This window comes from Gracilinanus agilis, chromosome 1 (assembly GCF_016433145.1).
Source record: "Gracilinanus agilis isolate LMUSP501 chromosome 1, AgileGrace, whole genome shotgun sequence".
In the NCBI taxonomy this organism is placed as follows: Eukaryota; Metazoa; Chordata; class Mammalia; order Didelphimorphia; family Didelphidae; genus Gracilinanus; species Gracilinanus agilis.
This window is the reverse complement of record NC_058130.1, coordinates 11,016,409-11,034,928: the sequence shown is the minus strand read 5'-3', so window position 1 is coordinate 11,034,928 and position 18,520 is coordinate 11,016,409. Positions and strand designations below refer to the sequence as shown.

The window sequence follows — 18,520 nt, the reverse complement described above, 5'->3', positions numbered from 1 at the left end:
AGTACCATTTGGGATTACCATATAAAAACAAAAGCTTGGGAAATCAAGGACACAGTCCTGAACTACCACTTTTGTGACAGTTAAAATTCAATGTGGAGTTTAATAGCTCTAAGAGTCTGATTACCAATAAAACCATTATAAACACATCAATCCGATGAATTCAGTCACAATTTGGCTAGACATTGTCATAGTTAAAGGAAATGACTGGAACAATTATTTGAGAATACATACTCATCAGCGTTTGTTTCTTTGTTTGTTTGTTTCCTTGAGGAAAGGAGTTTAAAATACAGGCTCTATTTGGAAGGCACAGCTTACTCAGCTCCCCATTTCAGGAAGTCATTCTTTTGACATGATTTGAAATTGTTTAAGGCTTTCCAACTTGATTAATGATTCTTTTACCATGAAAAAGACAAGTACTTTCCTAAGCATTCCTGCTTATTAAATCTACTTTCCTTCCCTCCATCAATGTGGTCCTGCAACTTAGAAAAGTTTGGAGTAAATAGGTAGTGGCAGATTGAATACCTTCTGCCTGAGGACCAACCTGCCTCATGATGCATTTCTAAGGCATAGTAACTACTGAAGACTACCTAAGCTCCATAGGAATTGGAATGTATATCTGTGAAGGGTGTAGAAACACCAGTGAAATTCTGGAATAAAAGAGACAGCAGGAGAGCATCTAATGATGGTGAACAGAATGATGAAGGGCTCCCAGAAGAGGCCATTGGAGGGGCTTGAAGAATTTATTCCTGGCCAAGAATAGGCATAGGAGGAAACATGAAGCAGGGTCTATTTCATCATTTCATTTTTGTGTCTTGACTTGCCTGGCATGTAGTAAGCATTTAATAAATGCTTTTTTCCTATCCCTAGTGCTAAAAAATAGTGTTAGACACATGACAAATCCTTAAAAAATTCTTCTTTTGGGGGCAGCTGGATGGCTCAGTGGATTGAGAGCCAGGTCTGGAGACAGGAGGTCCTAGCTTCAAATCCAACCTCAGACACTTCCCAGCTGTGTGACCCTGGGCAAGTCACTTAACCCCCATTGCCTAGCCCTATAACAAATAAAAAAATGAATACAGAAGGATATATATAAAAAAAGATATTAGGGTTTAAAAATAATTTAAAAAAATTCTTCTTTTTAACCTGTTTAAAAAATTGAATGAATGGTGAAGAACACTGGTTTTAGAGTATAGCAATCTGGGACTAGTCCTGGTTCTGCCACTTACAACTTGTGTGACCTCAAAAATGACCCTTACCTTCTCTCAGACTCAATTTCTTCATCTGTAAACCAAGAAGCATAAACCAGACTATGACCAAAGTTGTTGTTTTTTCCCCAGCCCAAAATGGTCTTATGAACTGAACCATTGGTCTCATATCCTGCTTAGGGTCATAGAAGGGTGAGGCGTGGCAGAAGAAGGCAACCCAAGCTATGACCCCAGGAGCCCAAATCTCTTGATTCCTCTGAGGGGCCCTTCAGGTACCTTTTTGTCACTAGATGGTGAGGAATATTTTTGTGAAGATAATTGAGCCATTGCTGCAGCAGCAGGGTAACAGAAATAACTGAAATTCAGTGCTAAACCTCAGTTTCTTAGTATCATAGATTTTAAGCAAGAAAGGGTTTTAAAGGTCATATATTCTGATCCCATTAATTTATCTATTAGGAAACTGAGGTCCAGAGAAGGTGTGTGACTTGCATGAAGTTTCACAGGCAAAATGATGGCTAGAAAAGGAAATCTTCATATGATCATCAGGAACACCTCAAGGTGAATATTTGTTTTTCTTTGGCATCAGTGATCATAGATCCAGTCCAAAACAAATGAATGAGCAACATGGTATTATTCCCAATTAAAAACAAATGAGAATGTTCTGTCTGTATATTCTAGAATCAATAAAATGAAATATCCCTTGGCTCAGAAATTTATAGCTACAAAATACACACACACACACACACATACACACACAAACATAACCTTGACATTATACACAAGACTTTGACATTGTTTTATTATTGGAATAATGACAAAGGCATTCTTTAAAAGCTGATGTGGTCTCTGAACTTTCCATCTAGTTCCTCACCATGCCAAGGTTTAGCCAATAACACTGTTTCTATTTTCTGTCTCTTCAAGGGATGACCAACTGGGCCAATTCCATGTTCCTATTCAACCACCTAGCCAAAAAATAGTTGCTTTCTAAAGACCAAATGAAATTTTTTTACCCAAACTAGGTCTCATTCTGAATGGAAGCAGTTGCTTTTGTGTCCTGGTAGGTGAAAATTATGATGCTGAAAGTATATGTAAACATTGAGGGAAAAGAAAGGAAATGAGCCTAAGAAATGGAAGAGAACCTTTTTAATGGTGCTTACCAGACCAGTCAAGGAACCCAAACATTCCTCAAATCAGCTTTAATATTAGTGGTCCTTATACAAATAATTTTCAATCAAATATGCTAAATCACAGAAATCCAATAGTTCACTTCATTACATAAACCTGTAACCTTTTTTTAGTGCAATATGATGTAAGGAGTCTCTGGGCACTCCAAAGGTAGAATGACAATTCCTTGAAGGGTTATAATTCAGACCAATCTCCAATTTATAGAATTATTATATATGACATATGACCTCACACACTTACAGTGCTGTCGATGTATGCCTCAGTCCAGACCACATCATGCTCCTGGTCAATAACCTTTGGTCGGCTCAACACATGTAGATACTCCATGACATTCTCTTGAACATCAGCCAAGGTGGAGATCTGAGTGAAAAATCCTGCCCCAAAAGAAGAAAACAGAAAGTCATTTAGAGAGAGGGTGAGTTTGTGAGGAGAGAGAATAAGCCTAGTCTGCCTGACTGAAACTAAACTAACTCCATAGTTAAAGGAAAAAGTAGAAAGAAGGAAAAGAGAATATTTCACTTGCTGAAATTCTAAAAAAGAGACTGGAGGAATTTCAGTCTAAATCCAGACTTCACCACTTCTTGCATGTCTACTAGGGAGATAGATAGGGGGCTTCTGTCTGATGGAATTCCGAGTCTTTCTCTTTTCTTGTTCTCCACCTTTTCCTCCCATATACCCTCTTCTTTCCTCTCTATTCTTTCTACTCCTCTTTCTCTTCTTTTCTCTCTATCATTTGCCTTTTTTCTCTCTATCAGCCTTCATTTCCCTCTCTGATAAAAAAGGGAAGGACTTCCTTCTTTGCCCTCTTTGAGCATAGTGTTTGATTCTCCAGATCCAAATCCCCCTGTTGGACCTTCATAGCATGTCTCAAAGACTTAAAAAAGATTACTGAGAATATTCCAAACTTCTTTCCTCCCATAGTCCAAAGGTGGAGGGAGGTGGGAGAGGAAAAAGAATGGAAGAAGAGTTTTCATTACTAGTGTCAACTCAAAGGTCAAAGACATAGGACATTTTCAAACAAAGTCCAGCTGGTTTGAATTTGGTGTGCCAATCCCACACCAGCTATGGCTGTGTGGTTTCTGGTTTTGTAATGATGGCTTAGTAGAGTAATAATTAAAATGTATTATCACTTGCTCATGGCCTCTCCCACCCTGGAGGCCCTGAAAGGAATGACTTGCCCATCCTAGTGGCTTTGCATGACCAAAAAAGGAGCCAGGAATGAGCATCTGGCATTGAATTGACATCACAGTGAGCAGTGACTCCTTTGGCCACCACATTTCCCCAATGGGTCCCTGGAGGTCAATGACAAGTTAAAAAACAAACCAAAACAATGTACAATTGGAAAAACAAAACAAAACAAAGTACTTCCCATTAAAGGTCACTGATCATATGCTGGCTACCCTTAAAGAAAAGATAGATTTCACCACTTCACTAGAAGCTTAATTAGGTCAGAGACTCTCTTAATGATCTTTGAGGTGTGTGTAACTGGAGCACAGTCTCAAAAACTCATCATTGAATGAATGGATGGATAGATATATGGATGGATGAATAAATGGATGAAGGAACTGGGGAAAATGAAAGCATGGGGACACATAGCCAGAATATATCAGAAGTGGGTCATTAACTAAGGTCTTTTGGCACCAAGGCTGTGGTTTTGGACCATTATACCCCTTTACCTATTATGTTTATGTTTTGATACATGATGCTATATAACGCATCATACCATATTATAAGAGTCAGTAGGACATAGTGGAAAGGGAGCTGGCTGTAATCAAGAAGAACTGCATTCGAGTCTAGCCTTGGACATGTATTGATAGTGTGTCCTTAGGTAACTTATTTAACTTTTCCATTCCCCACTGGCAAATCTCCAAGACTATAAGTTATTGAGCAGATAGCAAGGAAGTTTCCAAATTAAGTTTTTCCATATGGTAACGAAATCACAAATCTTGACTTAACTATATTGACATCTATATCTTTCTCTCTGTCTCTGTCTCTGTCTCTCTGTCTCTCTCTCTGTCTCTCTCTCTCTCTCTCTCTCTCTCTCTGACTCTGTCTCTTTTTGTCTATCCCTCTCCATAAACATATATACTTTTAAAACTATTATTCCTTGAGTTAGAATATTAGTTATATGGGTATTTTAGTACAGCATCTTCTTTGCTGGATCAATATCCATGCCTTCCTCCTTATCTGTAGGTGTGCCCCAAGATCTGCCTGGCTCTTCATACTATTCCTTTCTACTTCCTATCATCTCCACAATCTCACTATCTGTCATATGTTAAATCATCACCTCTAATTGGATGACTACCAGAACTGCATAGCCATTCTTCATCTCTCTCTTCAGTTCCAATCCTTTATCAACACATTCCAGTGGTATATTTCCCACTGAATGTCCTGGAGGCATCTCAAACTCATTTTATCCAGAAGTTCACACCTTTTTCATTCATTTTCCCCAACTCACAACTCTTCCTAAGCTCTACTTTTGCCAATAGAGCCATCATCTCTCTCTCTCTCTCTCTCTCTCTCTCTCTCTCTCTCTCTCTCTCTCTCTCTCTCTCTCTCTCAAGAAATACTTAGAAATCTGGGGAAAAGACTTCAGATTCATTTTTATTTATAACAACTGTTCCCCTTTGTCTAGTCCATTAAAAACCAATCAAGAAATCAGTCAACAAGTATGACATAGTCATGCCTACTGAGGTTCTAGGCACTGGGGAAATAATGGCAATGAATGCCAAGTTTTATAAATTGTGTACCCCACCACATATCTCCTAACTTTTCTCTCTCTTCACATGAAAATCACCTTACTCCATTCCCCTATTTCTTCTTACTTAGATATTTTCAATAGTCTTCGAATTGGTCTCCCTCTTTAGTTTTCCCTATTTTTCCTCTTTACAAACTGCATGTTCTTGTACGTTGGCTTTCCTGATCTTCCTCATTTGTGGCTCTCNCTTCTTCTTCTTCTTCTTCTTCTTCTCTTTCTCCTTCTCCCTCTTCTTCTCCTCCTTCTCCTTCTTCTCCTTCTTCTCCTCCTCCTCCTCCTCCTCCTTCTTCTTCTTCTCCTCCTCCTCCTTCTTCTCCTCCTCCTCCTCCTTCTTCTTTTTTTAATCTTTACCTTCCATCTTGGAATCAATACTCTGTATTGGTTCCAAGGCAGAAGAATAGTAAGGACTAGGCAACAGAGGTTAAGTAACTTGACCCGGGTCACCCAGCTAGGAAGTGTCTGAGGCCAGTTTTGAATGCAGGACCTCCCATCTCTGTGCCTGGCTCTTAATCCACTGAGGCACCTAGATGCCCCCCATATCACCTCTTGATTAGAAAATTATAATAACCTCTAAATTTTGTCCCACTATTTCTAGTCCCTCTCTTGACTATTTCATCCTTCATTCAACATTCAAAAACATTTCTAAAACATAGAACTGACTCCATCATTTTCTCACTCAACAGTCTTCAATGGCACACCATTGCCAGAAGGAAATGTGACATCCATGGCTTGATCCTTAAGGCTGATTCCAACATTATCTTCCCAGTAGTCTCATTTCATGCCATTGACCTTTATGCATCTCTGTTCAGTAAGGACTTTTAGCTGTTGTCTGATCTTATCTTACTCTTTCCAATCCCCACATATTCCTAGAAGCCTTCTTATAACACAAGTATTTCTTTATCTGCAGTTTGGAACAATGGGAAGGAACTGAATACAGAGAGAGAATGTGGCTTTAAATCCTAATTTAGTTGTTATCGGTGTGTATGATCTTGGGCAATTCTCCTTTGGTCTCTGAAACTTAGTTTCTTCAACTGTAAAAACAATGATAATGGTAATTATGATAATAGCCATCATTTATATTGCACTTATTGCACCATGCTAAGGATTTTAGAAATACTATCTCATTTTATTCTCATATAACCCTGGTAGGCCGGTGTTATTTTCATACCCATTTTCAGATGAGGAAATTAAGGCAAACAGAGGTTAAGTGACTTACCTGAGGTCTCATAGCTAGTAAGTGTTTGAGGTTGGATTTGAACTCATGTCTCTCTGATTCTGAGCCATGAAGGGGTTGGCATAGGTGATCTCTGAGACTCCTTTCAAGTTACTTTTATGACACAGTTAACTTTGCCAGTTGTGCTCTCCTTTATTAATATGAGTCACCTCTGTTCTTCTCTTTCTAAGATTATACTCTTGGTCCCTCCAGATGAAAATGACCCCAACTCCTTGCATTTGGCATGATATTCTGTAGGCTTCTCTCCTGCCTTGATTCCATTCACTCTCTCCTCTGACTTTTAAAATAACTCATAACCTGTCTGTTACCTAACTTCGCAGTCACCTTTTACTCCCTCCAATCCAGTGACATGGGCCTCCTGGCTCTTCCTCAAACAGGATTCTTCATCTCCCAACCCAAAGCATTTTCAGTGGCTAGCTTCCTACAGAATCACTGCACTATATAAACACCACTTATTATTCACATATAGTCCATGATACACAATACAAAATCTATGAGATCCATGCCATACTTGGTATATCACGCCCTATTCATTCCTTCTTTCTTCCCATTAAATTCCAGTAATAACAGTTGACATGGCCAAAGCTCTGGATTGCCTCTTGGGCTTTACAATGGGGATCTTGTTCTAGCACTGCAATAGTCCTTTGAGACAAATGCTACAGATAGTAATGGCATCGTTGTCAGAGGAAAAAGTTGAGGCTGACAGAGACTAAAGGATTCATCCCAGTCACATAGCTTATAAGTTCTGTAGGTCGAGCCCACAACTGGGCCTCCTTGCTCCAAGCCGAGGGCTCTTTCCCCGCATACAATACTACCTTGGTAGGGTAGGCATGGGTCCACTTGCATCTCTGTGTCTTCTCTGCCTAACACACCATAGATATTTAATAAATCTATTTGGAGGCCGGAGGAGAAGAAAGAGATGGTGAGATCCCTCCTAACTTCTCTCCGTCTGCCTCATTTATTTGTGAAGAGTTCATGAGATTTAATCAGCCAACAAGCATTTATTAAGATCCAGGCCCTCTGCTAAGTGCTGAGGATACAAGGAAAAGAAAACCAAAGCAAATAAAAACCAGCCTCTGCTCTCCTGGAGTTCAAAAGTTAGCTGGGGAGACAAGAAAGGAAAAAATATGTCTCAACCAGAGGCAGCGAGTCTAAGTTATGAGTGGGGGCTGGGGAGGAACACATTTCCAGGAAAGGCTTCATGTAGAAGTTGACCCAAGCCATCATTGCTGTGTGTGGATGAGATGCTGGCAGCCTTCTGGTCACCCTGTTCCTGGAGGTGCCCAGGAGTCCCCAGGCAGCGAGGATTTCATTGTTCCCCAAAGCTCTTGACAAAAGTCCAAAGCTCCTTCCCTACTGGAGCTCCAGGCCAAAGGCAGATGGATTTTTCCTTTACTTTAGTCAAGATTAGACTCCAAAGTCGAGCCCAGAAGACCTTCCCCAAACAAACACATTCGATCAGCTGACCTCAGCCCATTAAAATCCTTGACCTCTCTGAAAGAGCCTTGTTGTAAGGCTGCCATGTGAGTCTGAAGGAACAAATGTAGTGTTTGATTGATAATAGGAAGTCTCCAAGGGTTGGAGTGAAGAGTTGAAAGCATGCACACCCTCCCCTTCATCTCTTTTTTTTTATTCTCTGAGCTGAAATCCCATTTTTAACAATGCTTTTTCTCTTGAATTGTGGCTGTTGAGTGTTTAGTCTTCTCTTTAATGGGCTTTTAGACTCCGTGGCTCATGTTAGAATAAAGCCTGCAATCACCTGGTAATTATGAAGGGGTAATTAATACTGAAATTAGCCCCCTACTATGAATGGCGTGCTCACTTTTCTCTATCATGTCCATTCATTTACTTTCTTCCTTAGCTCAGTTTTCTCTTTGAACTTCAGACCACAACCACTGAATAGAAGAAACCAGGTGACGTAAGGATCTGGAGGGTTTCTTCTTAAATCTCTGATACTTCATCCTCTCAGTCTTAAGATCCCCATTAAGGTAAAGATGCTTCAATTGACGTCCTGGGCAGTTGTGCAGTCATTTTTCAGTTGTGTCTGACTCTTTGTGACCCCATTTGGGGTTTTCTTGGCAAAAATACTACAGTGGTTTGCCATTTCCTTTCCCAGCTCATTTTACAAATGAGGAAACAGACAGGAAAATCGGATTAAGTGACTTGCCCAGGGTTGCACAGCTAGTAAGTGTCTGAGGCCAGATTTGAACTTGGGAAGATGAGTCTTCCTGACCCCGAGCCCAACTCTATCCACTACACCATTTAACTGGCCAGCATTTTGTGTAGGGATTCTGAAAATCAGGCTTTTAAGAAGTAGACACTGCTGTATTCTGCTGCTATCATCATGGGGATCAGACATGTAGATCTGGATAGGATTAATGGTGGGCCAGTCTCTGGATGATAGATTTAAGGTTGGGAGGGATATTAGAGACTATAAGGTACAGCTTTCTCATTTTATAGATGAGGTAGGTAAAACTCAGAAAGGGTAGTTAGGTGACATATCCAGGATCACACAGCTAGCAAAATGCCAGAGGCAGGATGGAAACTCACAAGTCTTCCTATTCCAAGTTCAGCACTCTATCTACACTGTCACTCCCATAAAATTTAGCTTTCTCATGCCCATATCACCCCAAACCTGGAACAGATCTGTCCTTGGAGGCAGCCATGCTTTTGCTCTTAATGTTTCTGTAGTTCATGTAAAAAGCTGAAGAAATGGCAAATGGATGAAGAGACACAGTAACAGACTATCTAGAGAGCAGGGTGTGAGAGTGCGGGTGGGCAGGGAAGGGGGGTGATGATGTATTTCATTGCATTTAAATACTTCTGAAGTATTTAGAGATCATCTAGTTCAATTCTCCCATTTCGCAGACTGAAGAAACTGAGGCCCAGCTAGAGGAAGTGGCTTGACCTTGGGCTAGCTTCTCTGTCAGCCTAAGGTGACCTCCATCTGGTGTGTACCACACATTGTCTCTTCTAATAGACCAGGAGCTCCTCAAGAGTGGGCACTATTTCTGCTTCCTTGAATCCCACACTGCTTAACACGGTGCCTGGCACACAGATGGCAGTTAATCAGTGCCCGATGATCGATCATTTGATTGATTTGTATTTCTTCTATCCAAGAGATCTCCATGCTTTCTAACCCCAGGACTAGGCTTTAACTCACATGGGGAATATTGCCTTCGGGGACTTCTTACTTAGCAAAAGGGGAGCAGCTCGTCCCCCCATTTGTAAAATAAGCTGGAAAAGGAAATGACAAACCGTTCCTGTATCTTTGCCAAGAAAACTCCCAATGAGGTCATAAAGAGTCGGACATGACTAAAACAACTGAACAACAACCCCAATTTAGTAAAGTCGCCTTATTAATGCTGGCGTGGTGTTGAGCCACGTGTGCTGGGCATACGCAGAGTGGCCTTCTGAGCAGAGTGTTGCAAGAAAAGAAGATTGTCTTGTCTCATGGGGTGATTTCAACACACAGTACATGGACTTCGAAATATTCAGCTCCTGGCTCTGCCTTTCAGCCAATGGATCCCCTGCTCCAGCTGCCACGCTTTCCTTCCGAGTGACGGGAAAATTAAGCTCGATACATGCATATCTTTTAAGTAACATTATGTGAGAAATCAAGTGATGACTGACAGGGTTGTGCTATCCATCACTGACTTTCCTCCAGTTCTCAAAAAGGAAAAAAAAAATGTGAATCGTCTATTCTTTTTTTTTTTCTTTTTTTTAACCCTTACTTTCTGTCTCAGAATGAACAATAAGTGTCAGTTCCAAGTCAGAAGAGTGGTAAGAGCTTGGCAATGGGGGTTAAGTGATTTGCCCAGGTTCACACAGCTAGGTAGTATATAAGGTCAAATTTGAACCCAGAACTTCCCATCTCCAGGCCTGGCTGTCTATCCACTGAGCCACCTAGCTGTCCCTATTTTGGAGTGGTTTGCCATTCCTTTCTCCAGCACATTTTGCAGATGAGGAACTATATCAAACAGAGTGAAGTGGTTTGCCCAGGGTCACACAGCTATTAAGTGTCTGAGGCCAGATTTGAACTGGGGATCTCCAGTCTCCAGGCCTGGCTCACTATCCACTATACTACCTAGCTGACCTGAATGCCTTTATTTTTTTTTTTTTAACTTTTTTTTAAACCCTTAACTTCTGTGTATTGGCTCCTAGATGGAAGAGTGGTAAGGGTAGGCAATGGGGGTCAAGGGACTTGCCCAGGGTCACCCAGCTGGGAAGTGTCTGAGGCCGGATTTGAACCCAGGACCTCCCGTCTCTAGGCCTGACTCTCAATCCACTGAGCTACCCAGCTGCCCCAATGCCTTTATTCTTGAATGATATCTCATACTTACTAGATTCACTTTCTTCTAAATAATGATAGCTCTCCTAGAAGCCAAGAGAATGTAAATAGGGAACTGAGTTTGGAATCAAGAAGTCCTATACTTTCTAGTTAGATCATCCCTGGCTAAGTCCCTTCTCGGGGCATTAGTTCCTTCTTCTATAAAACAAGGGAGTTGGCCTTCATGACTTCTAAGTTTCCTCCAGCTTTCAATCTATGAACTACGATCCTTGCATTTAGAAAGGTTTTTCATAATTCCTTGATTTACTTCCAGTTCTCCTATCCTGCCTTCTCTGTCTCTTTTACTGCTTCTCAGTCCTATTCATCTGGTTACTCTTCAATGATGGCTTGGTCTCTGGTCTTCTCTTTGTACAAGCTCCTTTCTTGGAATTATTTACTTTCATGATTGCATCTACCATTCCCATGTAAATGACTCCCAACTCTATCTCTCTTCTGAGATCCAGGTCATATCTTCATGTCTCCAACTTGTCAGAGGACATCTCTCTGTCTCTCACTCCCTCTCTGTCTCTGTCTCTCTGTCTCTGGATTTTCTACAAGCAATGAAAACTAGGCATGCACAAAGTGAGCTCATTATCTTTTTTTCCTCTTAAACCTACTCATCTGTCTAATTCTATTATTTCTCACTATGGCAATACCATTTACCTAGTCTCCCATGATTGCCACATGGGCTATTTAGTTTAGTCTAATCTGATTAAATTCAATACACATTTATCTCTGCCTTCTCTCTCTCTCTCTCTCTCTCTCTTGTTCTCTTTCTCCTCTCTCTCTCTCTCTCTCTTTCTCCTCTCTCTCTCTCTCTCTCTCTCTCTCTCTCTCTCTCTCTCTCTCTCTTCTGGGTTCTAGGCACTCATTGATTGATTCAGCTTCTTGCCACATCTTTCACATCTATATTCTCTGTAATCTTCCCACCCCTATTGCCAGATTCTTATCGCTCCTTTCCTAGGTCATTGTAAAAGTGTCCAGGCAGGTGCCTTTACTGTTTGACTATCTCCAAACCATTTGTTTTAGCACTATAGGAATCAACAGTCTTCTACAGAGATCTGGAAAAGTTACTTCCTCCAATGGCTTCCTTCCAAGGGAAGCCCAACCTCTGATAGCACCTGGCACCTGCCATCTTTATCTTTATTTCACCTTCCACGCCATTGACTTTCTAGCTAATGTGGACTCTCTGTTTCCTGGGAACATTCAGTGCCCTTCCAACATGTTGTCTTTGCTCAAGCTGTCCACGGACGTGGCATGACCTCCTTTTTTCCTATTAGCCTTTTTCAATTCTTTTCATTCTTAAAACCCAACTCCAAAGCCCACTCCTCCAGAAAGCTTTCTTTGATTCCCAGGAACTAATGATATTCAGTTTTAGACCTTGATATGACATTTATTTCTTCTCCTTTTTTATTGATATACTTGGGTTTTAGACTATCTTTGTTTCAATATCTCTCTCTCACCCCCACTCCACTTCGGCCACTATTTCTTAAAAAAAAAAAAAAGAAAGAGAGGAAAAAAAGCAATAAAACCAATACAGTGACTAATAAATCTGTCAGTGTATGTACTATTCCATACCTAAAATTCCCTCCCCTCCTTCACAACAAAGAAAAGTAGGGTGGGGCTTTGCATTACAGCTTCAGGGACAAATTTGGTCATTATAATGGCAGTGATCCCTGTTTTTTTTTTTCTTATTCTACTTATTTCCACTCCTCTGGTCATTGCCTGCCACTGAATTTTGCTGCTTAAGAAAGACCCTTTCCTTAGGCAGCAATACTGTATTGCATTTATCTACAAGTGTAAGCCATCCTATGCCCTTATGGAGGTAAGCTCCATAAGGTCAGGGTAAATCTTGAATTGTTACATCTTGATATTCCCCCAGAACCTAAAGTAGTACTTTCTGTATACTGTGAGCACTTAATAAATGTTTGATCTGTCAACAAAGTTCTTACATGATCTGTTGGCTCATTTGAGTCTCACCAGAGGCTCAGGGGAATAAATCTTCTTTGCATGGATTCTTGGAGTAAATAATGCCCTGGAAACAGGAGGGAATTAGCTTGGCTATTGAATTCCCCCATGGCACAAAGCCTGCCAGCATTCTAGATAGGCTGTGCCTAAGAGAATTAAAGAGCCTTGGAGTCAGGCCAGCTAAGCACTGGGCCAAGTGCTTTAATGGAGTTTCACCCCAAACATCACATTTAGATGCAAATTCCTATTTTCCTGGTATTTTATTATGTACTTAACCATTTTTTTAATAAAGAGAAAGAGACAAAAGGAAATTAACTACAAGGCAATGCAGTATGATAATAATAAAAGCTAGCATTTAAATAGTGTTTTAAGGTTTGCAAAGTATATTCCATTATTTCATTTACTCCTCTGATCAAACCTGTGAAGCAGAAGTTATTCTTTTCCTTATTTATAGATGAGGCAACTGAGGCACAACTAGATTAAGGGACTTGCCCAGGAGCTCTTAGTTTATAAATGACTTTAGTAGGTTTCAAACTCAAGTTTTCCTCAATCCAAATCCACTGCTCTTTGGATGAGGAATCAGGAGAATGGAGTGCTAAGGACATTAGACAAGACAGAGCTTTGTCTCTAGATCAAACAGTGAATAGATTGAATTAATGTCTCTTAGTTTCCTTCTTCAGGGCTATATCTTTAAAGCTGGAAGGGACCTCAACGTCCCTCTACTCCAATCTCTTCTGGTTATGACACTACTGAAGTCCAAAGAGGATAACCTACTTATCCAGGTCACAGAGACAGTAAATCTGGGACCTGAACCCAGGACTAATCAGTGTTCTTTCCAGTTCACCACACTGCCTCAAGCCCTAATAATGATGATTTGTGAAATTTAATAAAATTATCAGAGACTTCTATTGTTCATTTTTTCCCACTTTTCCCCTTGTGTAGAGAAGGGAGGGGAGTTCATTGATGACTGCCTCATCTCCCAAGAGTCCTAGGTAATCATACCATGTTGGGGCAGCCCTATTTATTCAAACCCATCCTTAGGAGGACCAAAGACCTGATTCATCTTGGCATATATACCTTTGGACCATAAAAGAGGAAACAGCATCAGTATGGCAAGGGCATTGAGCTTGGAGTCAGAGGTCTTGGGTTCAAATTTCACCTAAAGGGCTTAATTGTTGTTTGTCTTTGGGCATAAATCTTTTAATGTTTCTCTGCTTCAGTTCTTTAACTGCAAAATGAGGGACAATTGGACTCAAGGACCTCTAAGGTCCCTTTCAGCTCTAGACTTCTTCTTCTTTTTTTTTTTTTTAATTTTAAACCCTTAATTTCTGTGTATTGACTTATAGGTGGAAGATTGGTAAGGGTAGGCAATGGGGGTCAAATGACTTGCGCAGGGTCACACAGCTGGGAAGTGTCTGAGGTCGGATTTGAACCCAGGACCTCCTGTCTCTAGGCCTGGCTCTCAATCCACTGAGCTACCCAGCTGCCCCCATCAGCTCTAGACTTCTTATTTAGTATATTTCTTTTATAAAAGAGGAAACAGAAATGCAGAGAGGGGAATTTTTTTGCCTTGACCGAGACCCATAGATTTCTAAAATCTATCTCTGTGATGTTGGGCAAATCACTTAATCTCCCTGGCCTTAGTTTCATGTTCTGTAAAATGAGGGAGTTAGATTAGATAACTTCTAAGGTTGCTTTCAGCAATAAATCTGATATTATTCAGTCTGATATCTGGATAGAATTCCTAGTGGATAGCCTTTCCCCCTATTAAACAACTAGCCAATAGCTATGTCCATAGGGAATGACGTAGCTCTCAGAAATGCCAAATAGGATCCAAATGTCATTTTTGGTTTTAAGGAGAAATGCATCTCACCAAAGGTCCTGAGGAAATCAGTATTTAGAATACTGAAAGTTATGGCTATCACCCTCTTTCTGGCAAGGAAAAAAAGTAGCTATATAGAAGAATAGATTGGTGGCTGGATTTAGAGTCAGGAAGGAATGAGTTCACATCTTAGTTTGAATTTGTCTAGCTTTATGATCCAAGGCAGGCCATCGAACTTCCATGTGATTCAGTTTCCCCATCAGTAAAATGATAGCGTTGGACTCTGTGGTTCCCAAGATCCTACCTAGCTCTAAATCTATAATCTTATGCCTACTATATAGGTAAAAGAAATAGTCACTTTATCAACCAAGGGAGAAGTGAGCTAGTTTCTAATAATGATCATTTGTAAAATCGTAAATCGTCTTTTCCCCCCCATGGATAAATTTTCCATTGAAAGTGCCTGTGGATGGAGAAATGGTTGTTGCCCATTTTCACATTTATCACCTAGGAGGAGAAGGGAATTTTCCTGCACCCCCGCCCCCCAATCAACATTTGAGTTGATCTCCCAACACTTGGTTTGTCAAATGCACTTGCCTACCCAACAGTGGAAAATGAGAGTAGTCGATTGCATAAACAGTTCTACTGGGGAGTCAGGGTTGGGAATGCTTTAATGTTGTTTAAATGGTTTGCTGCTTTGCCTCATTAAAACCAAGCTCCCTCCAGATATGCCCTATTTATGCAAACAATGAGAAAGAAAAAATGTGGCTCCAGGGTCTCATGGTTTTTGCCATTGGATCAGAGGATTTAGAGAACTCTTGCAAGGTGGTATGTGTTTCCCTGGAGATCCTTTTCCAAGCCAAGAGTTCTGCTAGCCACAGGCTAGTCAGCTGGATGCTTTGGAAACTGTCCTGCTGGTTTCTAGGTTTCCAATGGGAAAATCCCTGTGAGGAAAATTGATTTGGGGGGCCACAGACCTCAGTGACATGCTGACTCCCTTAACTTTTGCACCAGAAAAGGCTTAGACTCTGTCCTAGTTATTCAGTCAAGCTGCGTGGTGTGCCTGCTGGGCCCCGTCTGATTTCCTGGGCTACCAGGCTCCATTCAACACAAGAATTTGGCCAAGTCGGAGCTGAGCTATGGATGGAAGGGGGGCATTGGACCTCCTCCTACTTGAGAAGAAAAATGCTCCGCTGCCTTCCAAGTTTGAACAATCTGAGACTGTAAACAGTGATTGAATTAATGGCCATTGATGGATACTGGTTCGCTGATGTTACCCAGTCCAAACGCCCCATCTCTGGCGCCACTGCTAACCCATCTTTATTTGGGCACTGAGAATAACAGCCTCATACTTAGATGGTAACTTCATGTCTGGGCTGAGATAAACAATGGGCTTCTATTCCTGAGAAGTAACGCCAAAGAAACGAGGAAGGTAAAATCAATGAGGACGAGCAGTGAAGCGCTAGTGGGGAAAGCCAAGGAGCCGTGTTGGCCCTCACGTTAGGCCATACCTGGAAGGATTTGTAAGTGAGAGGAAGGCTAAGAGAGGTTTACTGGGGATGATAAGTTGGGCAGAAGCAGAGCCCAAAGAGTGTATGTACTCACAGGAAGTCCTGAGGGCAACGAATCTGGTGGGAGGCACTAGGATGGGGCATATCCTTAGCTCAAAGCTTGCTTCTTACTTGTTGGGGACAAGTGATGAGCTATCCTCAGTGACATTATCTTTAAAATGGATGCACTAGTATCTAGCTTCTAAGGCTATTCATGGGATCCTGGACTTGAAGCCAAAAAGGACCTTCGAGATAATCCTATATAGTCCAACATTTCTCTTTTTATAGATAAAGAAAAATCCAAAATCCAGTGATGCTAGCAAGTTGCAAATGAGATCATGTATGGAAAGTAATTTGCAAAATCAAAATCTTAAAACACTCTATGATAATAATGCTGAAAACAGCAATAATTGATGCTGACAGAAGAAGCGAGGGCTTCTCTAAGGTGTGAGGGAGTTGGTGTGATTTCTCTCTTCTGGTCCTCAATTTTTTTTTTAACCCTTGTACTTCGGTGTATTGTCTCATAGGTGGAAGAGTGGTAAGGGTGGGCAATGGGGGTCAAGTGACTTGCCCAGGGTCACACAGAATTTTTTTTTATCAGTAAAAGGAAATAATGGGCCTAGATGGCCCCTAAGGTCCCTCTAGTCATGGTCTAGGGTGCTAGTGGATTTATATAAGATGAGGAGCAGATGGAGGCCATCTTGCACCAGATGGTCCAGTCCAGTGGCTTCTTTCACTTGTCTCCTGGGATTGTCGAAGAGTTGCATTTGAGCTTTGAAAATCCAAAGGGCTCCACTTTTTAGTCAGTCCCTAAAAAGGACTTTGTTAGTTAAATCATCTTCAAAAGTATTCTTCAAAGGCTCCTTGTAAACAATGACTAAAACTCAATTATGGTGTAATATTAGTTGATTAAGACAAGACTTCAATTTCAGTAATTTCCATCAGCTGGACACAGACAGTGGTAAAAACAATAACCCATGACTAAGTGGATACTGGATGATGGGAGGCATCCTAATTGGATGTGGCACGAATAACAACAAAAAATTGCAAGGAAAATTTTGGGTTGCTTTTTTTTCAAGACCACAGATAAAAGGGAAAAAATGGGGAAAAGCATCCCTCAGACAGGGAGTTTGCATTCCAAATTTCCTTTGGAGCAGGGCACTGCTGTCTTCCAGTGATTTTGTGGATAGATGGCCATTTAGCTCACACAGCATTTGGGCTCCAATCCATTCTCTTCTCTTCATGACCTACCTCAATCCCTGAATCAAGGCCAAGTTCATTATTTAGACCCAGATGGCGTTTCTGATCTTTGAGAGGGAGGCAAGCCAGCATGTGGACAAAAAAAATAATCAGGGGAAAGAATCACAAAGTTGGAGAACTGTAAGGAGCTTCTGACATCATCCACTCCATCCCCCTCCAATTTCAGGTGAAGAAATTGTGGCTCCCAGAGAGGAAGGAGCCTTCCTCAGGTGTTACAGCCAGATTCTGGCTAAAGCTGGATTAAACTCTCCGGAGAGTGAAGAATTTCTCTAAAGCAACCATTGAGATGCATCCCTCCCTCATCCAGAGTTAAATAACTATGATGTATTGCAAAGATTAGTTTTTACTTAGAATTTCAATAGACATTAGAGTTTATTACAAATAGTTTTCTTTTAGGAAAATCCCACTTAAATGTAATGTTTTGTTTTTCCAAGAATATCTCCATCTGTGTTGGGACATTGAAAAGTTTCCTATGATTTAAGGGCTTGACAGTCGATAATCCATATGTCATGGCTATAGAGGGCAAACAAACCTTTGTTGGCACAGGCCATCCATTTGAGGTTGTCAGCAAATGCGGCTTCTCTTCCTATCAGATATGTAAAGATGCGGACCTGTAAGCAGAAAGAATGGGTTAACATTCCCTTGGGGCAGCATGGCATATGCAGGGCCTGGCCCAGACCTGGGTGGTTCAGCTCCCTATTAATGTCTTCATGCTTCACATCTGTAGGGACATATTTCAGAGATCTGGAGTGGGGCTGCTTGGTAACGAAGGGCAAATGGGCTCCTTTGTTCTTCTGGAGCCATATGGCTATGGTTGTCATTGGGAGGAGGGGAGGTACCAATGCCCTGGCTCCGGCAAGAGGAGATGTCAATTCATTTCTCTCCTGTGAAAGTCTAGCCATTTCAACAAGCATTTATGAAGTGCCAGCTTTGGGCCAGGCTCTACGCTAAGTGCTAGGGATACAAGGACTCCAGAAAGACGAGGGAGGCCCAGTTGGGAATGAAGATGTGTGACTGTGTTTATCTCCAGAGTCACTACCTATGGGGAATCCTTCTCAGATTTTCCTAGTCAATAAGGCTCTCTCTCTCTCTCTCTCTCTCTGTCTCTCTCTGTCTCTCTCTCTCTCTCTCTCTCTCTCTCTCTCTCTCTCTGTCTCTCTCTGTCTCTCTCTGTCTCTCTCTCTCTCTCTCTCTGTCTCTCTCTGTCTCTCTCT

The 18,520-nt window shown here is 41.3% G+C and overlaps 1 protein-coding gene across 1 annotated transcript in view; it reads right to left on the bottom strand.

Annotated features, from left to right (window-relative positions):
- Window positions 1-18,520, bottom strand: part of CACNA2D3 (calcium voltage-gated channel auxiliary subunit alpha2delta 3) — an 858,102-nt gene that overhangs the window by 359,842 nt on the left and 479,740 nt on the right. Inside the window, exons 14-15 of the mRNA XM_044675448.1 lie at window positions 17,839-17,917; window positions 2,628-2,761 (exon numbers count right to left, since the gene is read on the bottom strand). Of these exons, the coding sequence (XP_044531383.1) occupies window positions 2,628-2,761; window positions 17,839-17,917 (213 nt within the window). The remainder of the gene's footprint in view (window positions 1-2,627; window positions 2,762-17,838; window positions 17,918-18,520) is intronic.